A 26,959-nucleotide genomic window follows, 5' to 3' on the forward strand; every position below is an offset into this window, starting at 1 on the left:
TGGAAAGTAAAACCGATACCAGCCACTGCAAAAACATACCAAATTATAAAGACCATCGACACTATGAAGAAACTGCATCAACTAATGGGCAAAATAAGCAGCTAGCATCATAATGACATGATCAAATTCACACATAACAATATTAACATTAAATGTAAATGGGCTAAATGTCCCAATTCAAAGACACAGATTGCCAAATTGGACAAAGACTCAAGACTCATCCTAATGAGACCCATCTCATGTGTAGAGACACACATAGGCTCAAAATAAAGGGATGGAGGAATATTTACCAAGCAAATGAAAAGCAAAAACAAACAAACAAAAAACAGGAGTTGCAATCCTAATCTCTGATGAAACAGACTTTAAACCAACAAAGATCAGAAGAGACAAAGAAGGCCAGTACATAATGGTAAAGGGATCAATGCATCAAGAAGAGCTAACTGTCTTAAACATATATGCACCCAATCCAGGAGCACCCAGATTCATAAAGCAAGTTCTTAGAGACCTACAAAGAGACTTAGACTCCCACACAATAATAACGAGAGACTTTAACACCCCACTGACAATATTAGACAGATTAATGAGACAGAAAATTAACAAGGATATTCAGGACTTGAACTCAGCTCTGGACCAAGTGGACCTAAGACACATCTACAGATATCTCCACCCCAAATCAACAGAATATATATTCTTCTCAGCACCTCATCACACTTATTCTAAAATTGACCACATAATTGGAAGTAAAACACGCCTCAGCAAATGTGAAAGAATGGAAATAATAACAGTCTTTCAGAGTACAGTGCAATCAAATTAGAACTCAGGATTGGGAAACTCACTCAAAACTGGGTAAATAACAAAATGAAGGCAGAAATAAAGATGTTCTTTGAAACCAATGAGAGCAAAGACACAGTGTACTAGAATCTCTGGGACACAGCTAACACAGTGTTTAGAGGGAAATTTATAGCATTAAATGCCCACAAGAGAAAGCAGGAAAGATCTAAAATCGACACCCTAACATCAAAATTAAAAGAACTGGAGTAGCAAGAGCAAGTTCAAAAGCTAGCAGAAGACAAGAAATAGCTAAGATCAGAGCAGAACTGAAGGAGATAGAGACATGAAAAATGCTTCAAAAAATCAATGAACCAATGATTTTTTGAAAATATCAATAAAATAGATTGACTGCTAGCCAGACTAATAAAGAAGAAAAGAGAGAAGAAACAAATAGACACAATAAAAAATGATATAGGGGATATCACCACTGATCCCACAGAAATACAAACTACCATCAGAGAATACTATAAACACCTCTATGCAAATAAACTAGAAAATCTAGAAGAAATGGATAAATTCCTGGACACATACACCCTCCTAAGTCTAAACCAGGAAGAAATCGAATCCCTGAATAGACCAAATAACAAGTTCTGGAATTGAGGTAGTAATTAATAGCCTACTAACCAAAAAAAGTCCAGGACAAGACGGATTCACCACCGAATTCTACCAGAGGTACAAAGAGGAGCTGGTACCCTTTATTCTGAAACGATTCCAAACAAAAGAAAAAGAGGGAATCCTCCCTGACTCATTTTATGAGGTCAGCATAATTCTGATACCAAAACCTGACAGAGACACAACAAAAAAAGAAAATTTCAGGCCAATATCCTTGATGAATATCAATGCGAAAATTGTCAATAAAATACTGGCAAACCAAATCCAGCAGCACATCAAAAAGCTTATCTACCATGATCAAGTCAGCTTCATACCTGGGATGCAAGGCTGGTTCAACATATGCAAATCATTAAAAGTAATCCATCACAGAAACAGAAGCAATGACAAAAACCACATGATTGTCTCAATAGATGCAGAAAAGGCCTTTGACAAAATTAAGCAGCGCTTCAGGCTAAATACTCTCAATAAACTAGGTATTGATTGAATGTATCTCAAAATAATAAGAGCTATTTATGACAAACCCAAAACCAATATCATACTGAATGGGCAATAACTAGAAGCATTCCCTTTGAAAACTGGCACAAGACAAGGATGCCCTCTCACCACTGCTATTTGACATAGTATTGGAAGTTCTAGCCAGGGCAGTCAGACAAGAGAAAGGAATAAAGGATATTCAAACAGGAAAAGAGGAAGTCAAATTATCTCTTTTTGCAGATGATATGATTGTAGAAAACTCCATCATCTCAGCCCCAGATCTCCTTAAGCTGATAAGCAACTTCAGCAAAGTCTCAGGATACAAAATCAGTGTGCAAAAATCACAAGCATTCTTATACACCAATAACAAACAGCCAAATCACGAGTGAACTCCCATTCACAATTGCTACTAAGAGAATAAAATACCTAGGAATCCAATTTACAAGGGATGTGAAGGACCTTTTCAAGGACAACCACAAACCACTGTTCAAGGGAATAAGAGAGGACATAAACAAATGGAAAAACATTCCATGCTCATGGATAGGAAGAATTAATATCATTAAAATGGCCATCCATACTGCCCAAAGTAATTTGTAGATTCAGTGCTATCCCCATCAAGCCACCATTGACTTTCTTCATAGAATTGGAAAAAACTACTTTAAACTTCATATGGAACCAAAAAAGAGCCCGCGTTGCCAAGACAATCCTAAGCACAAAGAACAAAGCTGGAGGCATCACGCTACCTGACTTCAAACTACACTATAAGGCTACAGTAATCAAAACAGCATAGTAGTGGTACCAAAACAGATATATAGACCAATGGAACAGAACAGAGACCTCAGAAATAACACCACACATCTACAACCATCTGCTCTTTGACAAACCTGACAAAAACAAGCAATGGGGAAAGGATTCCCTATTTAATCAATGCTGTTGGGAAAACTGGCTAGCCATATGCAGAAAACTGAAACTGGACCCCTTCCTTATACCTTATACAAAAATTAACTCAAGATGGATTAAAGACTTAAAAGTAAGACCCAAAACCATAAAAATCCTAGAAGAAAACCTAGGCAATACCATTCAGGACATAGGCATGGGCAAAGACTTCATGTCTAAAACACCAAAAGCAATGGCAACAGAAGCCAAAATTGACAAATGAGATCTAATTAAACTAAAGAGTTTCTGCGCAGCAAAAGAAACTATCATCAGAGTGAACAGGCAACCTACAGAATGGGAGAAAATTTTTGCAATCTATCCATCTGACAAAGGGCTAATATCCAGAATCTACAAAGAACTTAAACAAATTTACAAGAAAAAAACAAGCACATCAAAAAATGGGCAAAGGATATGAACAGACACTTCTCAAAAGGACACATTTATGCAGCCAACAAAGATATGAAACAATGCTCATTATCACTGGTCTTTAGAGAAATGCAAATCAAAACCACAATGAGATACCATCTCACACCAGTTAGAATGGTGATCATTAAAAAGTCAGAAAACAACAGATGCTGGAGAGGATGTGGAGAAATATGAATGCTTTTACACTGTTGTTGGGAGTGTACATTAGTTCAACCATTGTGGAACACAGTGTGACGATTCCTCAAGGATCTGGGACTAGAAATACCATTTGACCCAGCAATCCCATTATTGGGCATATACCCAAAGGATTATAAATCATTCTACTATAAATACACATGCACACATATGTTTATTGTGGAACTATTCACAATAGAAAAGACTTGGCACCCACCCAAATGTCCATCAGTGATAGACTAGATAAAGAAAATGTGACACATACACCATGGAATACTATACAGCCATAAAAATGGATGAGTTCATGTCCTTTGCAGGGACGTGGATGAAGCTGGAAACCATCATTCTCAGCAAACTAACACAAGAACAGAAAACCAGGCACCACATGTTCTCACTCATAAGTGGGAGTTGAACGATGAGAACACATGGACACAGACAGGGGAACATCACACACTGGGGCCTGTCAGGGGGTGGGCACTAGGGGAGGGGTAGCATTAGGAGAAATACCTAATATAGGTGACGGGTTGATGGGTGCAGCAAACCACCATGGCACGTGTATACCTATGTAACAAAACTGCGTATTCTGCACATGTGCCCCAGAACTTAAAATATGATAATAAAAAAAATAAAGAACGATAGGCAATATAGAAAATGGTATTGGTGATGCAGTCTTGGAGCTAGGTGGGAAGGCACAAGTGACCTGGTGCTTTAAGCTGACACCTGGCTCTTCATTCTTAGGAAAATAAAGATAAAGAAAAATCATTAGCTGCCCAGCCAGTGACCTTCATGGGGGAGGGGTACACTCTTATAGGAGAGGTGGGATGTACACGATTAAAATTTTTCTGTGATTTATTTGTTTTTTTTAGCACTTGACCCAAGATTCATGTTCAGTGAATGTCATTTTGAATGAATAAAACACCTGTTACCCTCATGTTGCCCAATATTTGAAACCACCACAGTATATATTTTGCAAATTTGAGGATGTGTTGTCTAAATTCATTATATTTAAAAGAAGAGACTTTACAGAAATGGTTGTTTTTTCCATTCAATCAAAATATGCAAAGTTTTTGGGAGTATTCCAGGTTGTGAGATAACTTGGGGGTTATCACCAAGACCAACGTTTCTATGGGAAAATGTGCTGTAAGTTTTAAAAATAACTTTTTGCATAACATCAATACATAAATTCCAGATTCCCCCTATTTTGTTGGATTCTAAAATTTTGAAAATATGTAACACACAGCATTAATTTTTATTTATCCAACATGTTCAAATAATCAGTACACTGAAATTATTCATTTTGAGTAAATATGATAATTATTAGTATTCAATGAGGAGGAGGAAATTATTCAGTGAGGAGGAGGAAATTATTCAATGAGGAGGAGGAAAGTGAGTTTTGCCAAGTTTATAGGAGCTGACACTTTCACCAGAGTGCCCCTTCTGTTTTCTTGACACTTGATTCCATCATGAACACTGCCTGTGTGGCTGCTGTCATTGGTGAAGCCATTTGGGCACATGTGAAAAATTTGAAAATTTGTATTTTTTTTGTTTTGTTTTGTTTTTTCTTTTTTGGGGGAGGGGAAGACGGAGTCTTGCACTGTTGCCAGGCTGGAGTGCAGTGGCACAATCTCAGCTCACTGCAACCTTTGCTTCCTGGGTTCAAATGATTCTCCTGCCTCAGCCTCCCAAGTAGCTGGGACCACAGGCTTGCACCACCAAGCCCATCTAATTTTTATTTTTATTTTTAATTTTTTTTTAGTGGAGACGGTTTCACCATGTTGGCCACGCTGGTCTTGAACTCCTGGTCTCAAGTGATCCACCTGCCTGGGCCTCCCAAAGTGCTGGGATTACAGGTGTGAGCCACTGTGCCCGACCAATTTGTAGTTTTTTATACTCTACATCTTCCACTCCTTATCTCACACCCTACATACTGGTGGTTTGTTTTGTGATGGGGGAAAGTGCATGTATTGATAAAACTGTTTGCTACTAAAGCAACCTCAGGCAGTATGCTAATGGCTCAAGTCAAAGAACAGCATTTTTCTCTGAAAATTATTTCTAAATCACTGACACTGTTTGTTTATAGGTCTTCCTACCACTGGGCTCTAATTTCACTTTGCAACTGGTGACTGTGATGCTTGTCGGTGGACGTTTCTATGGAATGCCAACAATTCTTCAGGAAGCAAAATCTGCTGTCCTTCCAGTCTCTGAAAAAGCTGCCAATTCTCAGGTAATTGGCCCTGGGTGTGGTTCTCTCAGCAGAACACTAGAGGGCAGCTTTTACAGGAAGGAAGGAGACTCTTAGAGCTAGAATTTCTCATGAGTAACAATTTTCTTAAATATAAATAACTCTGTGAATATCAAAGTAGATGTAACATATATATTATATAAAATAGTCTATTTTCAACATTCAGTAGGAAAAAAAGAGATATGTCCATATCTCTTCTTGATATTATGTATCTAATATTGAGGTATTTTATGTTAAATAATTAAAATTATAATGAAGCACTAATATTCCACACTTTTTCACATACTAACATTGTGAGTGTTTATCTTTAATATTCAGACTTTGGTTTACAGGGGCGAGTTTGTGCTGATGTAGATAAATGCTGATGGTCAGATCCTGTGATATGGTTGAAACTAAGTATTTGCATCTTCTGTCTGAGGTCGTTGTAGGAAAGATTATTTCCCAATCATTTCATAAACGCACATGAGAACAAAGAACAACTTGAGGGCTTTCCTTTCCTTTCAGGCGGATTCTGTCAATATAAGAAAAAGACAAGGCTGTTATCTGTGGCTATGGTAATGTGTGTATGTTTGAAGTCATTGTGTGATATAATTCTATCCTACTCCTTCAGGTGGGAGCTGAAGTGACTCGGGCAAGCCTGGCTCAAGATGCTGAGGTGGAATCTGTACAGATGAATGGGCAGGAATATGGGCAGATATAGTCTCTGGCCACTAAGGGATGCTTTTCAGCTACTCCCTCCTGAGCATCTTCTCCAAGGAGAATGAATGTGCTTTTTCTCTTAAAATGGAATACACTGGCAATTAAAATAACTGAGAGTAAAAGGTTTTTTTTTCTTTACCTCCTCTTCTTTAAGAGTGAATGAGGAAATAGAATTTATTAATGCTTTGAATTTTGTTGTCTTCTTTTTGTTCATGGGTTGTTATTAAAAAAAAGATTCAGCAAAACCATTCATTTGGAGTAAAACATTTCCTACTCCTTATCCATGCATATTGTCACAATACTGTATCACCCCAAAGGGCAAGGTTACATCATGGTACACTCATGTCTTTGGTGTATCCTCTATACTCGTATCAATGTTTGGTGTGTGTGTGTGTGTGTGTGATGTGGCTAGGGCATTTCAAAATAGCCCTCTAGTCATGTAGCAAGAATGATCTCACTCAATTGCAATTCTGCAGTTGCTAAGCAGAAGCCTCACTGGGCTGAGCATGGTGGCTCATGCTTTTAATCCCAGCAATTTGGGAGGCCCAGGTGGGTGAATCCCCTGAGGTCAGGAGTTTGAGACTAGCCTGGCCAACAAGATAAAACCTCGTCTCTACTAAAAATACAAAATTAGCTGCATGTGGTGGCATATGCCTGTAGTCCCAGCTATTGGGGAGGCTGAGGCATGAGAATCACTTGAACCTGGGAGGCAGAGGTTGGAGCAAGCCGAGATCATGCCACTGCACTCCAGCCTGGGTGACAGAGCAACGTTCTGTCTCAAAAAAAAAAAAAAAAGAAGAAGAAAAAGAGAAGCCTCACTGTAACAGAGAATCTAGGCTGGGGTCAAATTAAAGTAGTTATTGTTTCTTTTCCTCTGTGGCTCCAGAAGTTATCATGTGGAACCGTCTCATGTTTTTCTATTATTCTTCATTTCAATTTAAGAAGGGGAGAATGAGTTTTAATATATAACTCTTGATTAAATGATATCCCAAATTTATAGCTATTGAGACCAAAAGAGGTAAACTGAATTGTTCAAATCAAAATGTGAAGCCAGGAATCTGCTTTTATTCTTACTCATTGCTCAGAACTTATTTCATCTATAAATCACATACCCTGGGAACGTTGCTCATAAAACAAAATCTACTTGATGCTTGTGATAAAGATGGGTATTAAAAAAAAACTTTGAAGTTTTCTGGTCTTCAAAAAAAGATATACAATTACGTCAGAGCTGAAAAGAACCCTAATAGAAGGTCTAGTTCGTGGTGCTTACTTTATAAATGAAAAAATATACTATTATATCTTAGAAGTCAAATTTTAGTTCTACAAATGAGGTTCTGGAAAGACCCATGAGCAAGTCATATTAAATGCCATTTAACATATTTTGCTTTCATTTAACCATAATTACGCTTATCTTTTTTTGGATGTTGTTCATTCAAAAGATAACATTTTGATTAAAAAAGAGAAAGCTATCAACTATAACCTAAATAATAAAGTAAAATAAATTTTAAAATCTGAGATGTATTTCTTAAGCACTTCTCTTTAATTCAATATGAGACAAGGATATATATTGTATAAACCAAGGGAAAGTTTACATTTAACCCATTCCTCAGAAAACAGGAAGGTTTAGAGAGAAATAAAATACTCTAAGCATGATTTTCCCTCAGGTCGGATTTGAATCTACTGCTTTTCAACTCATGAACATCACTGCTGGCACAAGCCACGTTATGATTTCTAGGAGAGGCACATATGGCGCTCTCTCAGTTGCCTGGACCACTGGATACGCTCCTGGGTTAGAAATTCCTGAGTTCATTGTTGTTGGCAACATGACCCCAACACTGGGTGAGTTGTAGTTTTTCTAAGATGAGTCCTGTAGAATATTGGAAGGATATCATTGGCCACTAATTGTCTTGGGTTATCCTTATTCTGGACGCTAAACATAGTTTTCGAATACAATGCGCCCATATTTAAGTGATCAGACTAGTACAGGCTGCTTGGTGAGAAAAGGAAAGAAGCTTTTTTCAGTCAAATTAACAACTTCATGCCTTACCTGAAAAGAGTGGGGTCACTAAGCAAACTACTCTGTCTATACAATAGGAGTTTGTTGAAAGTAGTTCTAAGAATCTAATTTGGCAACTACAGTAATAAGAAAAATAAAAATACATACAGCTCTTGTATGCATTTCCATGTTCACCTGACTATTTCTGGCAGTAGGGCAGCTGTTACTTTAGATACTTTATATTTTAAAGTATACCATTAGCTCTTTGAGAGTTAGTGAGATGCAAATGTTAGATGGTTTGACCTCTACCGTGTTATAGCAAGCTCATTGCAAATTTAGATAATGAGAGTTTATAAAGAACCCTCCAGTGGGCTCTGAATCTGAGGATCTCCCTCCTTGATTCACAGACTCTTGTTGGTCACCAGGCAAATGCCATTTAAGCTCAGTAAGAAACCTAATGAATCCTGCGGAGGACTGAGATCCTCAGTCTCTCAGAGAGGAGGGAATGATTTTCATTTTCCCAAGATCTTGGCATCACTGAGAGATAAGAAGGAATGAAAGCTAAGGTCCTATAGAAGATGGGGGGTGAGGGCTAGGCCAGTGAAAATGACAACATTTTCATGCCAGCTTCCATCCTAACAGGAATCCCAGAAAACAGAAAGAGAGAAATTAGCTGCGTGATTGAGAGACACCATAGTGTGGTAACTGCCTTGGATACTGGGGTTTCTTTAGCCACTGCATAGGTGCCCCGATGTGATGTCTCAGGCATTGGCTCCTCTTGTTTTCCTTTTGGCATGTCCCCTAAGTTAAAGATATTTAATTATTTTTTCCTGTTTATTTTCTAGCCCTTTTTTTCCTGCAGAAACTCTTATCTTTTACTTCCTTACCCCTCTGTCACTTTGGGTGATACGCATAGCTTCATATAATCTAGGGTGTTTGTAAACATTTTTTATGTTAGTAACCACTTGGTACAGATGAAAAGATTTATGTGTAGAAATATTGCTTATTATGAGTGTATATGCAGCTTTGTGCTTACATATCACATTAATCTTCAAACGCTTTTGTGAGTTTATGTTAACTTGATGCAACTAAAATAACAGGAGTTCCCAAATAATAGATCTGTATCTTCAAACAGGTTCATTTAGTTTTTTGAGCCTTTGTAATAGATTTTCAAACACAATGAAAAGTACAGTGAACACCCATAAACTCACTGACTAGATTTATTTATTTATTTTATTTTTAATTTTTTTTTTTGAGACAGAATCTGGCTCTGTCACCCATGCTGGAATGCAGTGGTGCCATCTCAGCTCACTGCAACCTCCACCTCCCGGGCTCAAGGTATTCTCCTGCCTCAGCCTCCTGAGTAGCTGGGATTATAGGCTCGCGCCACCATGCCTGGCTAATTTTTGTATTTTTTGTACAGATGGGGTTTCACCATGTTGGCCAGGCTGGTCTCAAACTCCTGACCTCAAGATCTGCTCTCCTCGGCCTCCCAAAGTGTTGGGATTACAGGCGTGAGCCACTGCGCCTGGCCTTGACTGGATTTAATAGTTGTTACAGTCTGCCATATTTGTGACATTTTTTCTGAAGCATTTTAAAGTAAAATACATAGATTATGATATTTCACCCCAATCTACTTCAATATGTATCCTAAAAATATGCTGGGGCCAGAATTTAAACCAAAGCCTGACACTAAGTCTATATTAAAGCTTGCCTAACACCAGTCTCTTTTCATTACTGGATTTTGTCATTGAGCCGGGAAAGAAAAAGATGTAAAGGAGAAAAGTAAACAGGGACCAAAAGCAAGATTTGTGTGATCTCCTGTAAGTTTACCTCTCCCCGACCCCTTTTTAAAAATGTTTTACCTTTTGTGAACTATAATAGAATTTTGGAAAAGAAAATACATTACTACAGTTTTAAAAGTAAAATCCCAATTTAAAATAAGAAATAATACCCTACTTTGCTTTTCATGTTTTCTTTCAGGGAGCCTTTCATTTTCCCACGGTGAACAAAGGAAAGGAGTTTTCCTGTGGACGTTTCCCAGCCCTGGTCGGCCAGAGGCCTTTGTTCTTCACCTATCAGGAGTGCAGAGCAGCGCTCCTGGCGGAGCTCAACTCCGGTAAGACCAACCTCATTCTCACCCAAGAAATTCTCTGAGGAATAATCTGGAATTCATCCATCAAAACAGAAAAAGGCACAAGGATTATTCTCCTTGAAGCAAACACAAACATAGTTTTAGTGTAGAGCATCACATGGCGTGCATGCCGGAGAGGGAGGCGGCTCTCAGGAGCCCCACAACCCACCGCTTGCCCTAAAGAGAGTTCCTCATGCCTCACCTTGAGAATGGGGGCTGGGGTACCATCTCCACTAAGAGGCATGATGGCAGTTCTCCTCTTGTTAAAGGGAGCTATCTTCTGAGAAGCTGAAAATACCTGATTGCCCGAAGTGATTAAGAGTAAGAATAACATTAAGTAAGAATAAGACATCACAGTAGGGTGATAATATTACTTGTCTGGACCAGTGGCCCTTTGACTTTAATTTAATTTTATTGAATTTTACTATGTATCTATAATGACTCTTTCTGAAAATACAGTATATTTGCAGATAAATACGTACCTGCCAAAAGCAATTTACTTTCCTTATTTCTGGGATAGACTCGACCAGAGCAGCAGAGGGCAGACCTGCTATTCAGACTTAGGGATTTAGTCCTGGCTCTGCCACTTACTCGCTGTGTAACTTTGAGACAGTTACTTGATCTTTCTGTTCTTCAGTTTACTTGGAAAATAAAGAAAACTTGGGGGTATGAAAACTAGAGTGTATTCAAGTATGTTTGTGTACATGTTTATGTGTGGGGGATCTCCATTGGGGAAATAAAATATGACTTTAGATTATACATATGCCATTTTTAAAATGTTCATCCAGAGAACGTATTTTAGGGTTACAAATTCAAATGCTTTAACAGCAACAATAGCTATTAACAGTATTATAGTGCTTGGCCAGGCGTGGTGGCTTACGCCTGTAATCCCAGCACTTTGGGAAGCCACAGCAGGCAGATCACCTGAGGTTAGAAATTCAAGACAAGACTGGCCAACATGGCAAAACCCCATCTCTACTTAGAATACAAAACATCAGCCAGGTGTGATGGCGCGTGCCTGTAGTCCCAGCTACTTGGGAGGCTGAGGCAGGAGAATTGCTTGAGCCCGGGAGGCAGAGGTTGCAATGAACTGAGATTGCGCCACAGTGCTCCAGCCTGGGCAACAGGGTGAGTGAGACTCCGTCTCAAAAACAACAACAAGAAGTAGTATTATAAGGCTTACCCTAGGCCAGGCATAAATCTTTTTTTTTTTTTTTTGAGAAGGAGACTCACTCTTTCGCCCAGGCCGGACTGCAGTGGCGCTATCTAGGCTCACTGCAAGCTCCGCCTCCCGGGTTCACACCATTCTCCTGCCTCAGCCTCCCGAGTAGCTGGGATGACAGGCACCCGCCACTACACCCTACTAATTTTTTGTGTTTTTAGTAGAGCTGGGGTTTCACTGTGTTAGCCAGGATGGTCTTGATCTCCTGACCTCGTGATCCGCCCACTTCGGCCTGCCAAAGTACTGGGATTACAAGCGTGAGCCACCGCGGCCAGGCATAAATCTTACAGTGCTTACTCTAGGCCAGGCATAAATCACACACACACACACACACACACACACACACATACACACTGTCTCTCTCTCTTTACTCTCCCCAGCAACCTTATGAAGTAGATTATATTATTTGTCTCATTTTATAGATGACGAAAGTCATAGATAGATTATGCGATAAACCCAGAAGCACACAGTTAATACATGTTGGGGCCATGATTTCAGCCCAGGCTGAATGGCCTATGTGTGAGGTATTAACAACTGTTTTATGTACTGAGTGCTAGCTGCTTGACAAGAGAGAGTGATGGGACCTGAAGAATCCTCCCTAAAGGCATTTAAATGTATCTTAAAACCAAAAACTTGTTAGCAAAAGAAAATATACCTGTAGACAGAATTAGGCTGAGAGGCCAGCAGTTGTAACCTCTGATAATAGCTATTAACTCACAACAAAAATCTATAGGAAAAAAACTAAGGATAAATTATTCTATCATGGGTGTCTATCCTAATTCATACATAAAGTTTTAGCCACATTTGCATGAGAGGTTAGTTCCATTACTGGCAGCTGAAGAAAGCAAGGATTTTGCTGCTAGTGCCAGTAACTATTTCTATTTGGTAGATAAGAAAGCTGGCAGAGGTCCAGAATATTGTAGTAATATTGTTCCCCTTGTACTGATCCTAAGGGAGAGCCTGATTTTCAGATCCCTCAGACAGCTGCTCTGGGATGATGGAGAAATAGACCAGAGACCTATAAGCTTTTCATTTAGCTCAGATTTGTTAGTTCCTGTCCCTGCTTTTGCAGCTCCTGTTCTTACATTTCTTGTGCCCTTATTTATCAATAAATAGGGTTTGATGGAATTTGAAATGGCACGTCATCGTTAAGTTGCTGCCCCCATGAGTAGCATTTTAAATATGTGAATGATGAATCTCTGCAGTCGTATTCCTATTTTTTTAAAATCAATTTCTTCATGATTTAATTTTTTTCCCAGATCAGGTTTCATCGTTGCTGAAATTGAACCAATGGGCATCTTCCAATTTTCCACTAGCTCAAGAAATATCATAGTGTCGGAAGATACACAGATGATCAGATTACATGTACAAAGACTATTTGGGTTCCATAGCGATCTTATTAAAGTTTCTTATCAGACCACTGCAGGAAGTGCCAAGCCACTGGAAGATTTTGAGCCTGTTCAGAATGGGGAACTGTTTTTTCAAAAATTCCAAACTGAGGTTGATTTTGAAATAACCGTTATTAATGATCAGCTTTCTGAGATAGAAGAATTTTTTTACATTAACCTTACTTCAGTAGAAATTAGGGGATTACAAAAGTTTGATGTTAATTGGAGCCCACGCCTGAATCTAGATTTCAGTGTTGCAGTGATTACAATATTGGATAATGATGACCTGGCAGGAATGGATATTTTCTTCCCCATGACAACTGTGGCTGTAGCAGTTGACACAACTCTCATTCCTGTAGAAACTGAATCCACCACATACCTCAGCACAAGCAAGACGACTACCATTCTGCAGCCAACCAACGTGGTTGCCATTGTTACTGAGGCAACTGATGTATCTGCCATTCCTGAGAAACTTGTCACCCTTCATGGCACACCTGCTGTGTCTGAAAAGCCTGATGTGGCCACTATAACTGCCAATGTTTCCATTCATGGAACATTCAGCCTTGGGCCATCCATTGTTTATGTTGAAGAAGGGATGAAGAATGGCACATTCAACACTGCAGAGGTTCTTATCCGAAGAACTGGTGGGTTTACTGGCAATGTCAGCATAACAGTTAAAACTTTTGGTGAAAGACGGGCTCAGATGGAACCAAATGCATTGCCCTTTCATGGTATCTATGGGATTTCCAACCTAACATGGGCAGTTGAAGAAGAAGACTTTGAAGAACAAACTCTTACCCTTATATTCCTAGATGGAGAAAGAGAACGTAAAGTATCAGTTCAAATTTTGGATGATGATGAGCCTGAGGGGCAGGAATTCTTCTACGTGTTTCTCACAAACCCTCAAGGGGGAGCACAGATTGTGGAGGGGAAGGATGACACTGGATTTGCAGCTTTTGCCATGGTTATTATTACAGGTATATCTTTGAAATGATGGAGATAAAAATGTACCTTTGTGGTACATAATTTGTATTAAGATGAATCTAGCTTAAATTTAATGAAAGAAGATGAAGTACTGAAGTTATTCATAGGAATGCATTAAAGTGTTGTTTTTCTGTAGCATAGATCCACGACATGAACTCATGATGTGCTGTTCTGAGGGCCCTATAATTTAATGTACTATAAATGTCACTGAGATCAGAGTCAGTAATACAATCTATAAATCTATACTCTCACAATATAAAGAACGTTTAATCATCCAAACACATGATTGCCTATCCTGTTTTGAAACTTCATTCTAAATTTACCAGCTACTTTCAGTAATCCATCCTAAAGTCAAAGATCTCATTGGCAGGAAATTCTTTTTTTTTTTCTGTTACCAGAAAGATTTAAACTGTTGCTTTTTGTTTTGCTTTTGACCCAATGTAGTTGATATAGCCATCATACTGTTGTGTATATATGTTACAATAGCTTAAAATTTCAATTTTTTTTTGTTTCTCATGTATCTTGTCAATCTTTTCATGACAGTTTGCCGTTTACCTCTGAAATCATACTGTGTTTTATTTTTTGAGATGCAGTCTTGCTGTGTTGCCCAGGCTGGAATGCAATGGCATGATCGCGGCTCACTGCAACCTCTGCCTCCTGGGTTCAAGCAATTCTCTGACTCAGCGTCCCGAGTAGCTGGGATTACAGGCACCTGCCACCATGCCCGGCTAATTTTTTTGTATTTTTAGTAGAGACAGGGTTTCATCATGTTGGCCAGCTGGTCTTGAACTCCTGACCTTGTGACCCACCCACCTCAGCCTCCCAAAGTGCTGGGATTACAGGCGTGAGCCACTACACCCGGCCTGAAATCATACTGTATTTCTTTAAATGAAATACATCAGCATGTCAATACCTTATAGGAATTAGAGTAGTGACAGGCTATCTCATGATTCTTTTCTTTTTTCATTTTTATGTTTTATTGTAAAGTGACAACTTATACATATTTAGAGGGTACAAGGAATGATGTTATGATTTATAAATACAGTGTAGAATAATTTAATCAAGCTAGTTAACATGTATATTACCTCAAGTACTTAACATTTTTTATAGTGAGAATATTTCAAATTTACTATCTTAGAAACTTGGAAATGTACAGTACTCTATATTAACTATATTCACCATTCTCTGCAATAGACCTCAGAACACACTTTTGAGATTTGATGCTTCCTGGAGTTCGTATTTTATTTTAGCCACTCAGTTTTAATTCAGTCATAATTTTGCAGTCTTTTAACTTCCTTTCATATGCTCAGCATTATCTCATGTATGTTAACCTACAAATTTACATCGATTAGTATGATTTATTTCGGTTTCTACAGTTTATGAAGTGTATTATAAATTCTTATTCTATTCTACAAGTTATTTACTGATTTTGATTCAAATTGGCTTAATGCCATCTATATATTTCTATTAAAATTAATTTGGTAGCTGGGCGTGGTGGCTCACGCCTGTAATCCTAACACTTTGGGAGGCTGAGGTGGGTGGATCACTAGGTCAGGAGATCAAGACCATCCTGACTAACACGGTGAAACCCCGTCTCTACTAAAAAAATACAAAAAATTAGCTGGGCGTGGTGGCGGGCACCTGTAGTCCTAGCTACTCGGGAGGCTGAGGCAGGAGAACGGTGGGAACCCGGGAGGCAGAGCTTGCAGTGAGCCAAGATCACGCCACTGCACTCCAGCCTGGATGACAGAGTGAGACTCCGTCTAAAAAAAAAAAAAAAAGAAAAAAATTAATTTGGTAGTCAGCATCCTCCTTCTCATTCTATGACACAGATATTTTATTACAGTTATTTGAATGTGACCAGGGCTGATAGTAAAAAAACTTAACAATTAGTTTGGCACCGGCCAGGCCCATTAAAATGGTTTCTGGAGGTTCTTTGCTGTTCTAAGCCATACTCCATTAATTACTGGATCATGGGGAGGTCTTGTGGTCCTGGTTAGGGAAGTGGCAGAGGGCTCTTTGAGGGCTCAGGACAGAAGTTAGGTACCAACTGGAATGGAAGTGCTTTCCTGTTCTATCAGACAATATAGCCTACCAGTGTCTATCCCTTCATCAGCTCTGAGCTTAGTTTTAACTCAACAGGCAAATGGTAACTCACCTGAGCTCTGTGAGATTCTGTAATGTTTACTTTCCCTACATAAGACACACTCATCACACACCTGTGGCAAATGACTGATACCCTACCATAGCTACCGCTAACATCATATGATGTAATTGGCCTGACTACACCAACAGGCACATTCACATGGTCATAATACCTTAAGTTCCTTTACCTGCAAATGTTGCCCTCATCTTTTCCCTACTTGACATTTTTTTTTTTCATCTTCTTAACATAGTCTTTTTTATTATTATTATACTTTAGGTTTTAGGGTACATGTGCACAATGTGCAGTTTTGTTACATATGTATCCATGTGCCATGTTGATTTCCTGCACCCATTAACTCGTCATTTAACATTAGGTATATCTCCTAATGCTGTCCCTCCCACCTCCCCCAACCCCACAACAGTCCCCGGAGTGTGATGTTCCCCTTCCTGTGTCCATGAGTTCTCATTGTTCAATTCCCACCTATGAGTGAGAACATGCGGTGTTTGGTTTTTTGTCCTTGCGATAGTTTACTGAGAATGATGTTTTCCAGTTTCATCCATGTCCCTACAAAGGACGTGAACTCATCATTTTCTATGGCTGCATAGTATTCCATGGTATATATGTGCCACATTTTCTTAATCCAGTCTATCGTTGTTGGACATTTGGGTTGGTTCCAACTCTTTGCTATTGTGAATAGTGCCGCAATAAACATACGTGTGCATGTGTCTTTATAGCAGCATGATTTATAGTCCTTTGGGTATATACCCAGTAATGGGATGGCTGGGTCAAATGGTATTTCTAGTTCTAGATCCCTGAGGAATCGCCACACTGACTTCCACAATGGTTGAACTAGTTTACAGTCCCACCAACAGTGTAAAAGTGTTCCTATTTCTCCACATCCTCTCCAGCACCTGTTGTTTCCTGATTTTTTAATGATGGCCATTCTAACTGGTGTGAGATGGTATCTCACTGTGGTTTTGATTTGCATTTCTCTGATGGCCAGTGATGATGAGCATTTCTTCATGTGTTTTTTGGCTGCATAAATGTCTTCTTTTGAGAAGTGTCTGTTCATGTCCTTTGCCCACTTTTTGATGGAGTTGTTTTTTTCTTGTAAATTTGTTTGAGTTCATTGTAGATTCTGGATATTAGCCCTTTGTCAGATGAGTAGATTGCAAAAATTTTCTCCCATTCTGTAGGTTGCCTGTTCACTCTGATGGTAGTTTCTTTTGCTGTGCAGAAGCTCTTTAATTAGATCCCATTTGTCAATTTTGGCTTTTGTTGCCATTGCTTTTGGTGTTTTAGACATGAAGTCCTTGCCCACGCCTATGTCCTGAATGGTATTGCCTAGGTTTTCTTGTAGGATTTTAATGGTTTTAGGTCTAACATTTAAGTCTTTAATCCATCTTGAATTAATTTTTGTATAAGGTGTAAGGAAGGGATCCAGTTTCAGCTTTCTACATATGGCTAGCCAGTTTTCCCAGCACCATTTATTAAATAGGGAATCCTTTCCCCATTGCTTGTTTTTGTCAGGTTTGTCAAAGATCAGATAGTTGTAGATATGCGGCATCATTTCTGAGGGCTCTGTTCTGTTCCATTGATCTATGTCTCTGTTGTGGTACCAGTACCGTGCTGTTTTGGTTACTGTAGCCTTGTAGTATAGTTTGAAGTCAGGTAGCGTGATGCCTCCAGCTTTGTTCTTTTGGCTTAGGATTGACTTGGCGATGCGGGCTCTTTTTTGGTTCCTTATGAACTTTAAAGTAGTTTTTTCCAATTCTGTGAAGAAAGTCATTGGTAGCTTGATGGGGATGGCATTGAATCTATAAATTACCTTGGGCAGTATGGTCATTTTCACGATATTGACTCTTCCAACCCATGAGCATGGAATGTTCTTCCATTTGTTTGTATCCTCTTTTATTTCATTGAGCAGTGGTTTGTAGTTCTCCTTGAAGAGGTCCTTCACATCCCTTGTAAGTTGGATTCCTAGGTATTTTATTCTCTTTGAAGCAATTGTGAATGGGAGTTCACTCATGATTTGGCTCTCTGTTTGTCTGTGATTGGTGTACAAGAATGCTTGTGATTTTTGTACATTGATTTTGTATCCTGAGACTTTGCTGAAGTTGCTAATCAGCTTAAGGAGATTTTGGGCTGAGACAATGGGGTTTTCTAGATATACAATCATGTCATCTGCAAACAGGGACAATTTGACTTCCTCTTTTCCTAATTGAATACCCTTTATTTCCTTCTCCTGCCTGATTGCTCTGGCCAGAACTTCCAGCACTATATTGAATAGGAGCGGTGAGAGAGGGCATCCCTGTCTTGTGCCAGTTTTCAAAGGGAATGCTTCCAGTTTTTGCCCATTCAGTATGATATTGGCTGTGGGTTTGTCATAGATAGCTCTTATGTTTTTGAGATACGTCCCATCAGTACCTAATTTATTGAGAGTTTTTAGCATGAAGGGTTGTTGAATTTTGTCAAAGGCCTTTTCTGCATCTATTGAGATAATCATGTGGTTTTTGTCTTTGGTTCTGTTTATATGCTGGATTACATTTATTGATTTGCGTATGTTGAACCAGCCTTGCATCCCAGGGATGAAGCCCACTTGATTATGGTGGATAAGCTTTTTGAGGTGCTGCTGGATTCGTTTTGCCAGTATTTTATTGAGGATTTTTGCATCAATGTTCATCAAGGATATTGGTCTGAAATTCTCTTTTTTGGTTATGTCTCTGCCAGGCTTTGGTATCAGGACGATGCTGGCTTCATAAAATGTGTTAGGGAGGATTCCCTCTTTTTCTATCGATTGGAATAGTTTCAGAAGGAATGGTACCAGTTCCTCCTTGTACCTCTGGTAGAATTCGGCTGTGAATCCATCAGGTCCTGGACTCTTTTTGGTTGGTAAGCTATTGATTATTGCCACAATTTCAGAACCTGTTATTGGTCTATTCAGAGATTCAACTTCTTCCTGGTTTAGTCTTGGGAGGGTGTATTTGTCGAGGAATTTATCCATTTCTTCTAGATTTTCTAGTTTATTTGCATAGAGGTGTTTGTAGTATTCTCTGATGGTAGATTGTATTTCTGTGGGATCGGTGGTAATATCCCCTTTTTCATTTTTTATTGCATCTATTTGATTCTTCTCTCTTTTCTTCTTTATTAGTCTTGCTAGCGGTCTATCAATTTTGTTGATCTTTTCAAAAAACCAGCTCCTGGATTCATTAATTTTTTGAAGGGTTTTTTGTGTCTCTATTTCCTTCAGTTCTGCTCTGATTTTAGTTATTTCTAGCCTTCTGCTAGCTTTTGAATGTGTTTGCTCTTGCTTTTCTAGTTCTTTTAATTGTGATGTTAGAGTGTCAATTTTGGATCTTTCCTGCTTTCTCTTGTGGGCATTTAGTGCTATAAATTTCCCTCTACACACTGCTTTGAACGTGTCCCAGAGATTCTGGTATGTTGTGTCTTTGTTCTCGTTGGTTTCAAAGAACATCTTTATTTCTGCCTTCATTTCATTATGTACCCAATAGTCATTCAGGAGCAGGTTGTTCAGTTTCCATGTAGTTGAGCGGTTTTGAGTGAGTTTCTTAATCCTGAGTTCTAGTTTGATTGCACTGTGGTCTGAGAGACAGTTTGTTATAATTTCTGTTCTTTTACATTTACTGAGGAGAGCTTTACTACCAACTATGTGGTCAATTTTGGAATAGGTGTGGTGTGGTGCTGAAAAAAATGTATATTCTGTTGATCTGGGGTGGAGAGTTCTGTAGATGTCTATTAGGTCCACTTTGTGCAGAGCTGAGTTCAATTCCTGGATATCCTTGTTAACTTTCTGTCTCTTTGATCTGTCTAATGTTGACAGTGGGGTGTTAAAATCTCCCATTATTATTGTGTGGGAGTTAAGTCCCTTTGTAGGTCACTCAGGACTTTCTTTATGAATCTGGGTGCTCCTGTGTTGGGTGCATATATATTTAGGATAGTTAGCTCTTCTTGTTGAATTGATCCCTTTACCATTATGTAATGGCCTTCTTTGTCTCTTTTGATCTTTGTTGGTTTAAAGTCTATTTTATCAGAGAGTAGGATTGCAACCCCTGCCTTTTTTTGTTTTCCATTTGCTTGATAGATCTTCCTCCATCCCTTTATTTTGAGTCTATGTGTGTCCCTGCACATAAGATGGGTTTCCTGAATACAGCACACTGATGGGTCCTGACTCCTTATCCAGTTTGCCAGTCTGTGTCTTTTAATTGGAGCAGTTAGCCCATTTACATTTAACGTTAATATTGTTATGTGTGAATCTGATCCTGTCATTATGACGTTAGTTGGTTATTTTGCTCGTTAGTTGATGCAGTTTCTTCCTAGCCTCGATGGTCTTTACAATTTGGCATGTTTTTGCAGTGGCTGGTACTGGTTGTTCCTTTCCATGTTTAGTGCTTCCTTCAGGAGCTCTTTTAGGGCAGGCCTGGTGGTGGCAAAATCACTCAGCATTTGCTTGTCTGTAAAGTATTTTATTTCTCCTTCACTTATGAAGCTTAGTTTGGCTGGATATGAAATTCTGGGTTGAAAATTCTTTTCTTTAAGAATGTTGAATATCGGCCCCCACTCTCTTCTGGCTTGTAGAGTTTCTGCCAAGAGATCAGCTGTTAGTCTGATGGGCTTCCCTTTGTGGGTAACCTGACCTTTCTCTCTGGCTGCCCTTAACATTTTTTCCTTCATTTCAACTTTGGTGAATGTGACAATTATGTGTCTTGGAGTTGCTCTTCTCGAGGAGTATCTTTGTGGCGTTCTCTGTATTTCCTGAATCTGAATGTTGGCCTGCCTTGCTAGATTGGGAAAGTTCTCCTGGATAATATCTTGCAGAGTGTTTTCCAACTTGGTTCCATTCTCCCCGTCATTTTCAGGTACACCAATCAGACGTAGGTTTGGTCTTTTCACATAGTCCCAAATTTCTTGGAGGCTTTGTTCATTTCTTTTTATTCTTTTTTCTCTAAACTTCCCTTCTCGCTTCATTTCATTCATTTCATCTTTCATCAGCGATACCCTTTCTTCCAGTTGATCGCATCTGCTACGGAGGCTTCTGCAATCTTCGCGTAGTTCTCGAAACTTGGCTTTCGGCTCCATCAGCTCCTTTAAGCCCTTCTCTCCATTGGTTATTCTAGTTATCCATTCTTCTAATTTTTTTTCAAAGTTTTTAACTTCTTTGCTATTGTTTTGAATTTCCTCCCGTAGCTCAGAGTAGTTTGATCGTCTGAAGCCTTCTTCTCTCAACTCGTCAAAGTCATCCTCCATCCAGCTTTGTTCCGTTGCTGGTGAGGAACTCCATTCCTTTGGAGGAGGAGAGGTGCTCTGCTTTTTAGAGTTTCCAGTTTTTCTGCTCTGTTTTTTCCCCATCTTTGTGGTTTTATCTACTTTTGGTCTTTGATGATGGTGATGTACAGATGGGTTTTTGGTGTGGATGTCCTTTCTGTTTGTTAGTTTTCCTTCTACCAGACAGGACCCTCAGCTGCAGGTCTGTTGGAGCTTACTAGAGGTCCACTCCAGACCCTGTTTGGCTGGGTGTCAGCAGCGGTGGCTGCAGAACAGCGGATTTTCGTGAGACCACAAATTCAGCTGTCTGATAGTTCCTCTGGAAGTTTTGTCTCAGAGGACTACCCGGCCGAGTGAGGTGTCAGTCTGTCCCTACTGGGGGGGTGCCTCCCAGTTAGGCTGCTCAGGGGTGAGGGACCCACTTTAGGAGGCAGTCTGTCCGTTCTCAGATCTCCAGCTGCGTGCTGGGAGAACCACTACTCTCTTCAAAGCTGTCAGTCAGACAGGGACATTTAAGTCTGTGGAGGTTTCTGCTGAATTTTTGTTTGTCTGTGCCCTGCCCCCAGAGGTGGAGCCTACAGAGGCAGGCAGGCCTCCTTGAGCTGTGGTGGGCTCCATCCAGTTCCAGCTTCCTGGCTGCTTTGTTTACCTAAGCAAGCCTGGGCAATGGCGGGCGCCCCTCCCCCAGCCTCGCTGCCGCCTTGCAGTTTGATCTCAGACTGCTGTGCTAGCAATCAGCGAGACGCCGTGGGCATAGGACCCTCCGAGCCAGGTGCGGGACACAATCTTCTAGTGTGCCGTTTTCCAGGCCCGTTGGAAAAGCACAGTATTAGGGTGGGACTGACCCGATATTCCAGGTGCCGTCTGTTACCCCTTTCTTTGACTAGGAAAGGGAACTCCCTGACCCCTTGTGCTTCCCGAGTGAGGCAATGCCTCGCCCTGCTTCGGCTGGTACACAGTGCGCTTCACCGACTGTCCTGCACCCACTGTTTGGCACTGCCTAGTGAGATGAAACCTTTACCTCAAACAGAAATGCAGAAATCACCCGTCTTCTGTGTCGCTCAGGCTGGGAGCTGTAGACCGGAGCTGTTCCTATTCGGCCATCTTGGCTCCACCCAACCTGACATTTTTTTCTTAATAATATTTCTCACTTAACTGGATAATTAATTTTGCTGCATCCACCTACCTTTATAATCTTTTCACGTTTAGATTTTAGAACAAACTTTCTGAGTAAGTCAGGGAAAAAATAGTTTATTTAGTTTTGATTTTGATCATTGGCACATTACAAGTCTGGAATCATTTTACTAGAAATTTGAAATCAAATTTGTTATTGTAAATGTGACAAGGGAAGTGTTATTTTCATTAGAATCATGCTAGTTGCTATTGCCTTGGAAAAGGAAATGAGGATTCTGCTTTGATAGTCTTGTAATCTACTTGAAGAGCCCAAATCCTCACTTGAGGTGACAAGAAAACAATTGCTGCCAAAGATAAAAAGTCAATGTCAGATTCTGATACCAGGCTATGAAGTGATTGTAGTGATTAATTGGTGAGGATGAGGATTGGCAGTCTGAAACAAAACACACATGAGACCCTAGGACAAATGTAGCCCATCACTTGCATGTCCCTAATAAAGGGGCTCCACATTTACTTTAAGACCAGGGAAATGGTCTGGGGGCTGATGACTACTAGTTCTTCCCTATCAGGACAGTTCAGTGGTTTTCTGTTTCCTTAACCCAACCTACTCCCTAATTTCAGAAGTTCTGTCTCCTTAGAATGCCAGGAATCAGGTTTCAGGGTGATGGGTACACATGATAATATGGTTTGGCTCTGTGTCCCCACTCAGTTCTCATCTCCAATTGTAATCCCTCAAATCCCCATGTGTCAAGGGTGGGATCTGGTGGGAGATGTTTGGATCATGGGGGCAGTTTCCCCCATGCTGTTCTTGTGATAGTGAGTGAGTTCTCAGGAGATGTGATGGTTTAAAAGTAGCACTTCCTTTGCTCTCTTATCTCCTGCCACCATATATGACGTGCTTTGCTTCCCCTTCCACCGTGATTGTAAGTTTGCTGAGGCCTCCCCAGACATGCAAAACTGTGAATCAATTAAACCTCTTTTGTTTATAAATTACCTAGTCTCAGGTAGCATCTTTATAGCAGCATAAAAATGAACTAATACACATGGTTTTTGAGGCTGATTGCTTTAGGATCATTGCTTCTAGGATCAATGCAAAACTGGGCCATGGAGAATAGAAAGCAGTCAGAACTATGCACTGGTATTTCTCTAGTCTGAGAAGCTGGCTTAGTTGCTGCCTAGGATTTGAAATGATGATTTCTGTGTAGTATGAACCCTAGTTTTGTTCCAGTTTAAACTTTTTTTTTTTTAGTATAATGGTACCCGTAACCTCAAGTGTTGCTTAGGAAAGTTTCTGATACCCAGAGATGCTCAGGAGTTCCTTAATATTTCTGTTTTGTTCTGGGACAAATAGCTTCATGAATAGCATAGATGGTCTTTTAGTCAAACCTCTTATGTGAAGGTAAATCTATTGAACAGAGTTCATTTATTTGACAAGTATTTATTCAACACTTGCCATATGCTCAGTTCTGTTCTTGGAGCTGGGGATACAGTAGTGAATAAAAGTTGTTGCTCTAGAAGGGCTTACATTCTTTGGGGGATATATATCCTTAAAACAGATAAATATCTAAAATTTCAAGTACTGTCAAATGTAAAGTAGGATCTTAATAGGAAAATGAATATGTGTGTGTCGGGGAAAGAGTGGGATTTGATGTTTTATTTCTTTTCTTGTATTCCCAAACAGCCACCTTGATGTTATCACAGTTTAGTTTATTTTTAATAAAGATCTTTTAACAACTCTAGCTCCCCTCACCACCTGTGAATTTCTCACTGTTAAACCATCTGAGCTGGCAAGATTAGTGGAGCATGGGAGGTCTTTTAAATAATTCTTGAATATATTATAGCCCTCCATTCTTTTTTTCAGGGAGTGATCTTCACAATGGCATCATAGGATTCAGTGAGGAGTCCCAGAGTGGACTAGAACTCAGGGAAGGAGCTGATATGAGAAGATTGCACCTTATTGTCACAAGACAGCCAAACAGGTATGTGTATATATAGTATACGGAAGACATAACATTCTGTGTGTCTGTACAAATCTAATTTCAATTCATACAATGGTAGAGGCAGGGTAAGATAGAAGGAAGTAGTGTAGAATTTGGCACGTTTTCAGACGCTCTATTTCTTAATGTGATCATGATACTTTGTTTATGATCATAACTTAGGGTTACCTTGAGTGTTTTATACTTCATGAAGTACCATACAAATATCAGATAGGTAGGCCATCGCTTCATCATATTGCCTATTATCTGCCCACTCTACATACATACCATTTTCCTGTGAGGAAAACTTGGAGTACCAAAACTTTGTTTGCAACTTAAAACTGTATAGTAGCATCTTTGGATGCTCATCACATACATGTGCTTTGTAGGCACACATGCCCATGTGTATATATTACATGTTCCATTTTGGGCCTAAATAATCTGTGAGAATGTAGGTCTCCCTTTGCCCTGTTTTGCAATAACAACCATTATGAGTGGAAGTGTTGTTTCTTTAGAAAAATTCTTTTTAAAAGAGAAATGAGGAACATTTACTTGCTTTTAGGAACTCCCTATAATTCTCATTTTCACATTTTTTGGACATAATAGAAAAATATTATTTGTTTTTACATTCCTTACACAGAGTATCAGGATACTTATTCATTATTGAATGGAGTGTAGTCAAAGAAAACCACATAAGCCCTGAGGCTTAATTCTCTTATCTGTAGTGAGGAAAACTGGTCATTTTCAGCATCATCAGTGGTAAAGTAAGTGCTATACTTTGGATGAAGAGGTACCATTTGGCACAGTGATAATAAACTCTATTAGACATGGGGATGACACCCTCTGTTAAGGCATTGTGTGGGTTTCTTGCTCACAGGGCCTTTGAAGATGTCAAGGTCTTTTGGCGAGTCACACTTAACAAAACAGTCGTCATGCTCCAAAAGGATGGGGTAAACCTGATGGAGGAACTTCAGTCTGTGTCAGGGACCACAACCTGTACAACGGGTCAAACAAAATGCTTTATCAGCATTGAACTCAAACCAGAGAAGGTAAGAAATGAAGAGACACACTAGTGTCAACTTCTAATTATATTTCTTTAGAATTAATCATTTTAAAACCACTATTGAAACTTACACATGTTGATATGGAGATTCTTTGTGTTTTTCTTAGCCATAATGTCTAAATCTCTTTGCCGACAACAGACTTTAGACAGACTTGATTACATTATGGAATTTTGTAAATAAACTTGTCATTTTTCTATTTTATTGTTTCTTGCCATTCTAAAATAACAACCATGTAGGTTTAACTTCTTCTTTTATTTGTATTCTTGGTACAATTCTTTCCTTTTATAGAAACAAATGTCTTATTCACAATTCTTTTTGTTAACCCCTTCCTACTTACATACAAAGAAAAAGGTGTTTATCATTGCTTAATAAATGAACACATGCTTAATAAAAGATATGTCTTGATATGCTAACTCTTCTACACATGAAAATTAATAAAATATTAAGTATATACTGTTAGAATCACATTTATCTTGCATGCTATCTTCTTATATAATGATAACATTTCTTCTTTCAGTATCACTATAAATGCAAATTCAAATAATTTTTATTACTTAGTAAGTGATTTTCTTTTTGGTATTCAAATAGTCATGGCATGGCCACTGATAGTCTTATTAAGCTGGTCTTTTGTCTTTTCAATATTACTTTTAAAATATCTGGAAGCATACTTGCTTTATAGCAATAACAAGTATTCTAGAGCTGCCTTGATTTTTTCCCTAATGTAAGACAGCCAATTAACTAATGTCAAAGGACTTGATTTCTTTGATCAGAAAGGATTTTAGAGATCTACATGTATGTACTAGAGCTATATAGGAAAGTTGATGCAGGCAAATGTGTTGCTGTTGTGGCCACCTTGGTGGTGGTAGCACTAGAAAATATATTTTCCTTAAGGCCTTGAATCCTCACTCTTTTCTTCGTAGTTTAACATATCACATCATTTTTTTTTTTTGCTTTTCTTGAGCTGAGTTATCATCAGCTACTAAAACTTTCTGTAACACTGACAATGAGGAACTGAAATTTCAACATTTAAGTACTCAATACTTGATCAAATATCAAGACATTTGCTCGTATAGTATGTCCTCGCTTCAGGTCCTCAGTAGGCTCTTGGAAACTGCAACTTTATGTGAAACAATGTGCTGTACAATGAAACCAATTTTACCATAGACTAATTGATATAAGCAACAGTTGAGTTCCTAATACACACAGTATGTCCTTTCATTTAAAGTTACTGTTTCCAA

General features: G+C 39.1%; 1 protein-coding gene across 6 annotated transcripts in view; it reads left to right on the forward strand.

Annotated features, from left to right (window-relative positions):
- Positions 1–26,959, forward strand: part of ADGRV1 (adhesion G protein-coupled receptor V1) — a 598,696-nt gene that overhangs the window by 238,010 nt on the left and 333,727 nt on the right. For all 6 annotated transcript variants that reach the window (XM_055297968.2, XM_063612214.1, XM_063612213.1 and 3 more), the window contains 6 exons: positions 5,534–5,677; positions 8,059–8,233; positions 10,374–10,509; positions 13,006–14,111; positions 24,543–24,660; positions 25,535–25,706. In XM_055297968.2, the coding sequence (XP_055153943.1) occupies positions 5,534–5,677; positions 8,059–8,233; positions 10,374–10,509; positions 13,006–14,111; positions 24,543–24,660; positions 25,535–25,706 (1,851 nt within the window). The remainder of the gene's footprint in view (positions 1–5,533; positions 5,678–8,058; positions 8,234–10,373; positions 10,510–13,005; positions 14,112–24,542; positions 24,661–25,534; positions 25,707–26,959) is intronic.

This window comes from Symphalangus syndactylus, chromosome 11, assembly GCF_028878055.3.
Source record: "Symphalangus syndactylus isolate Jambi chromosome 11, NHGRI_mSymSyn1-v2.1_pri, whole genome shotgun sequence".
Lineage (NCBI taxonomy): Eukaryota > Metazoa > Chordata > Mammalia > Primates > Hylobatidae > Symphalangus > Symphalangus syndactylus.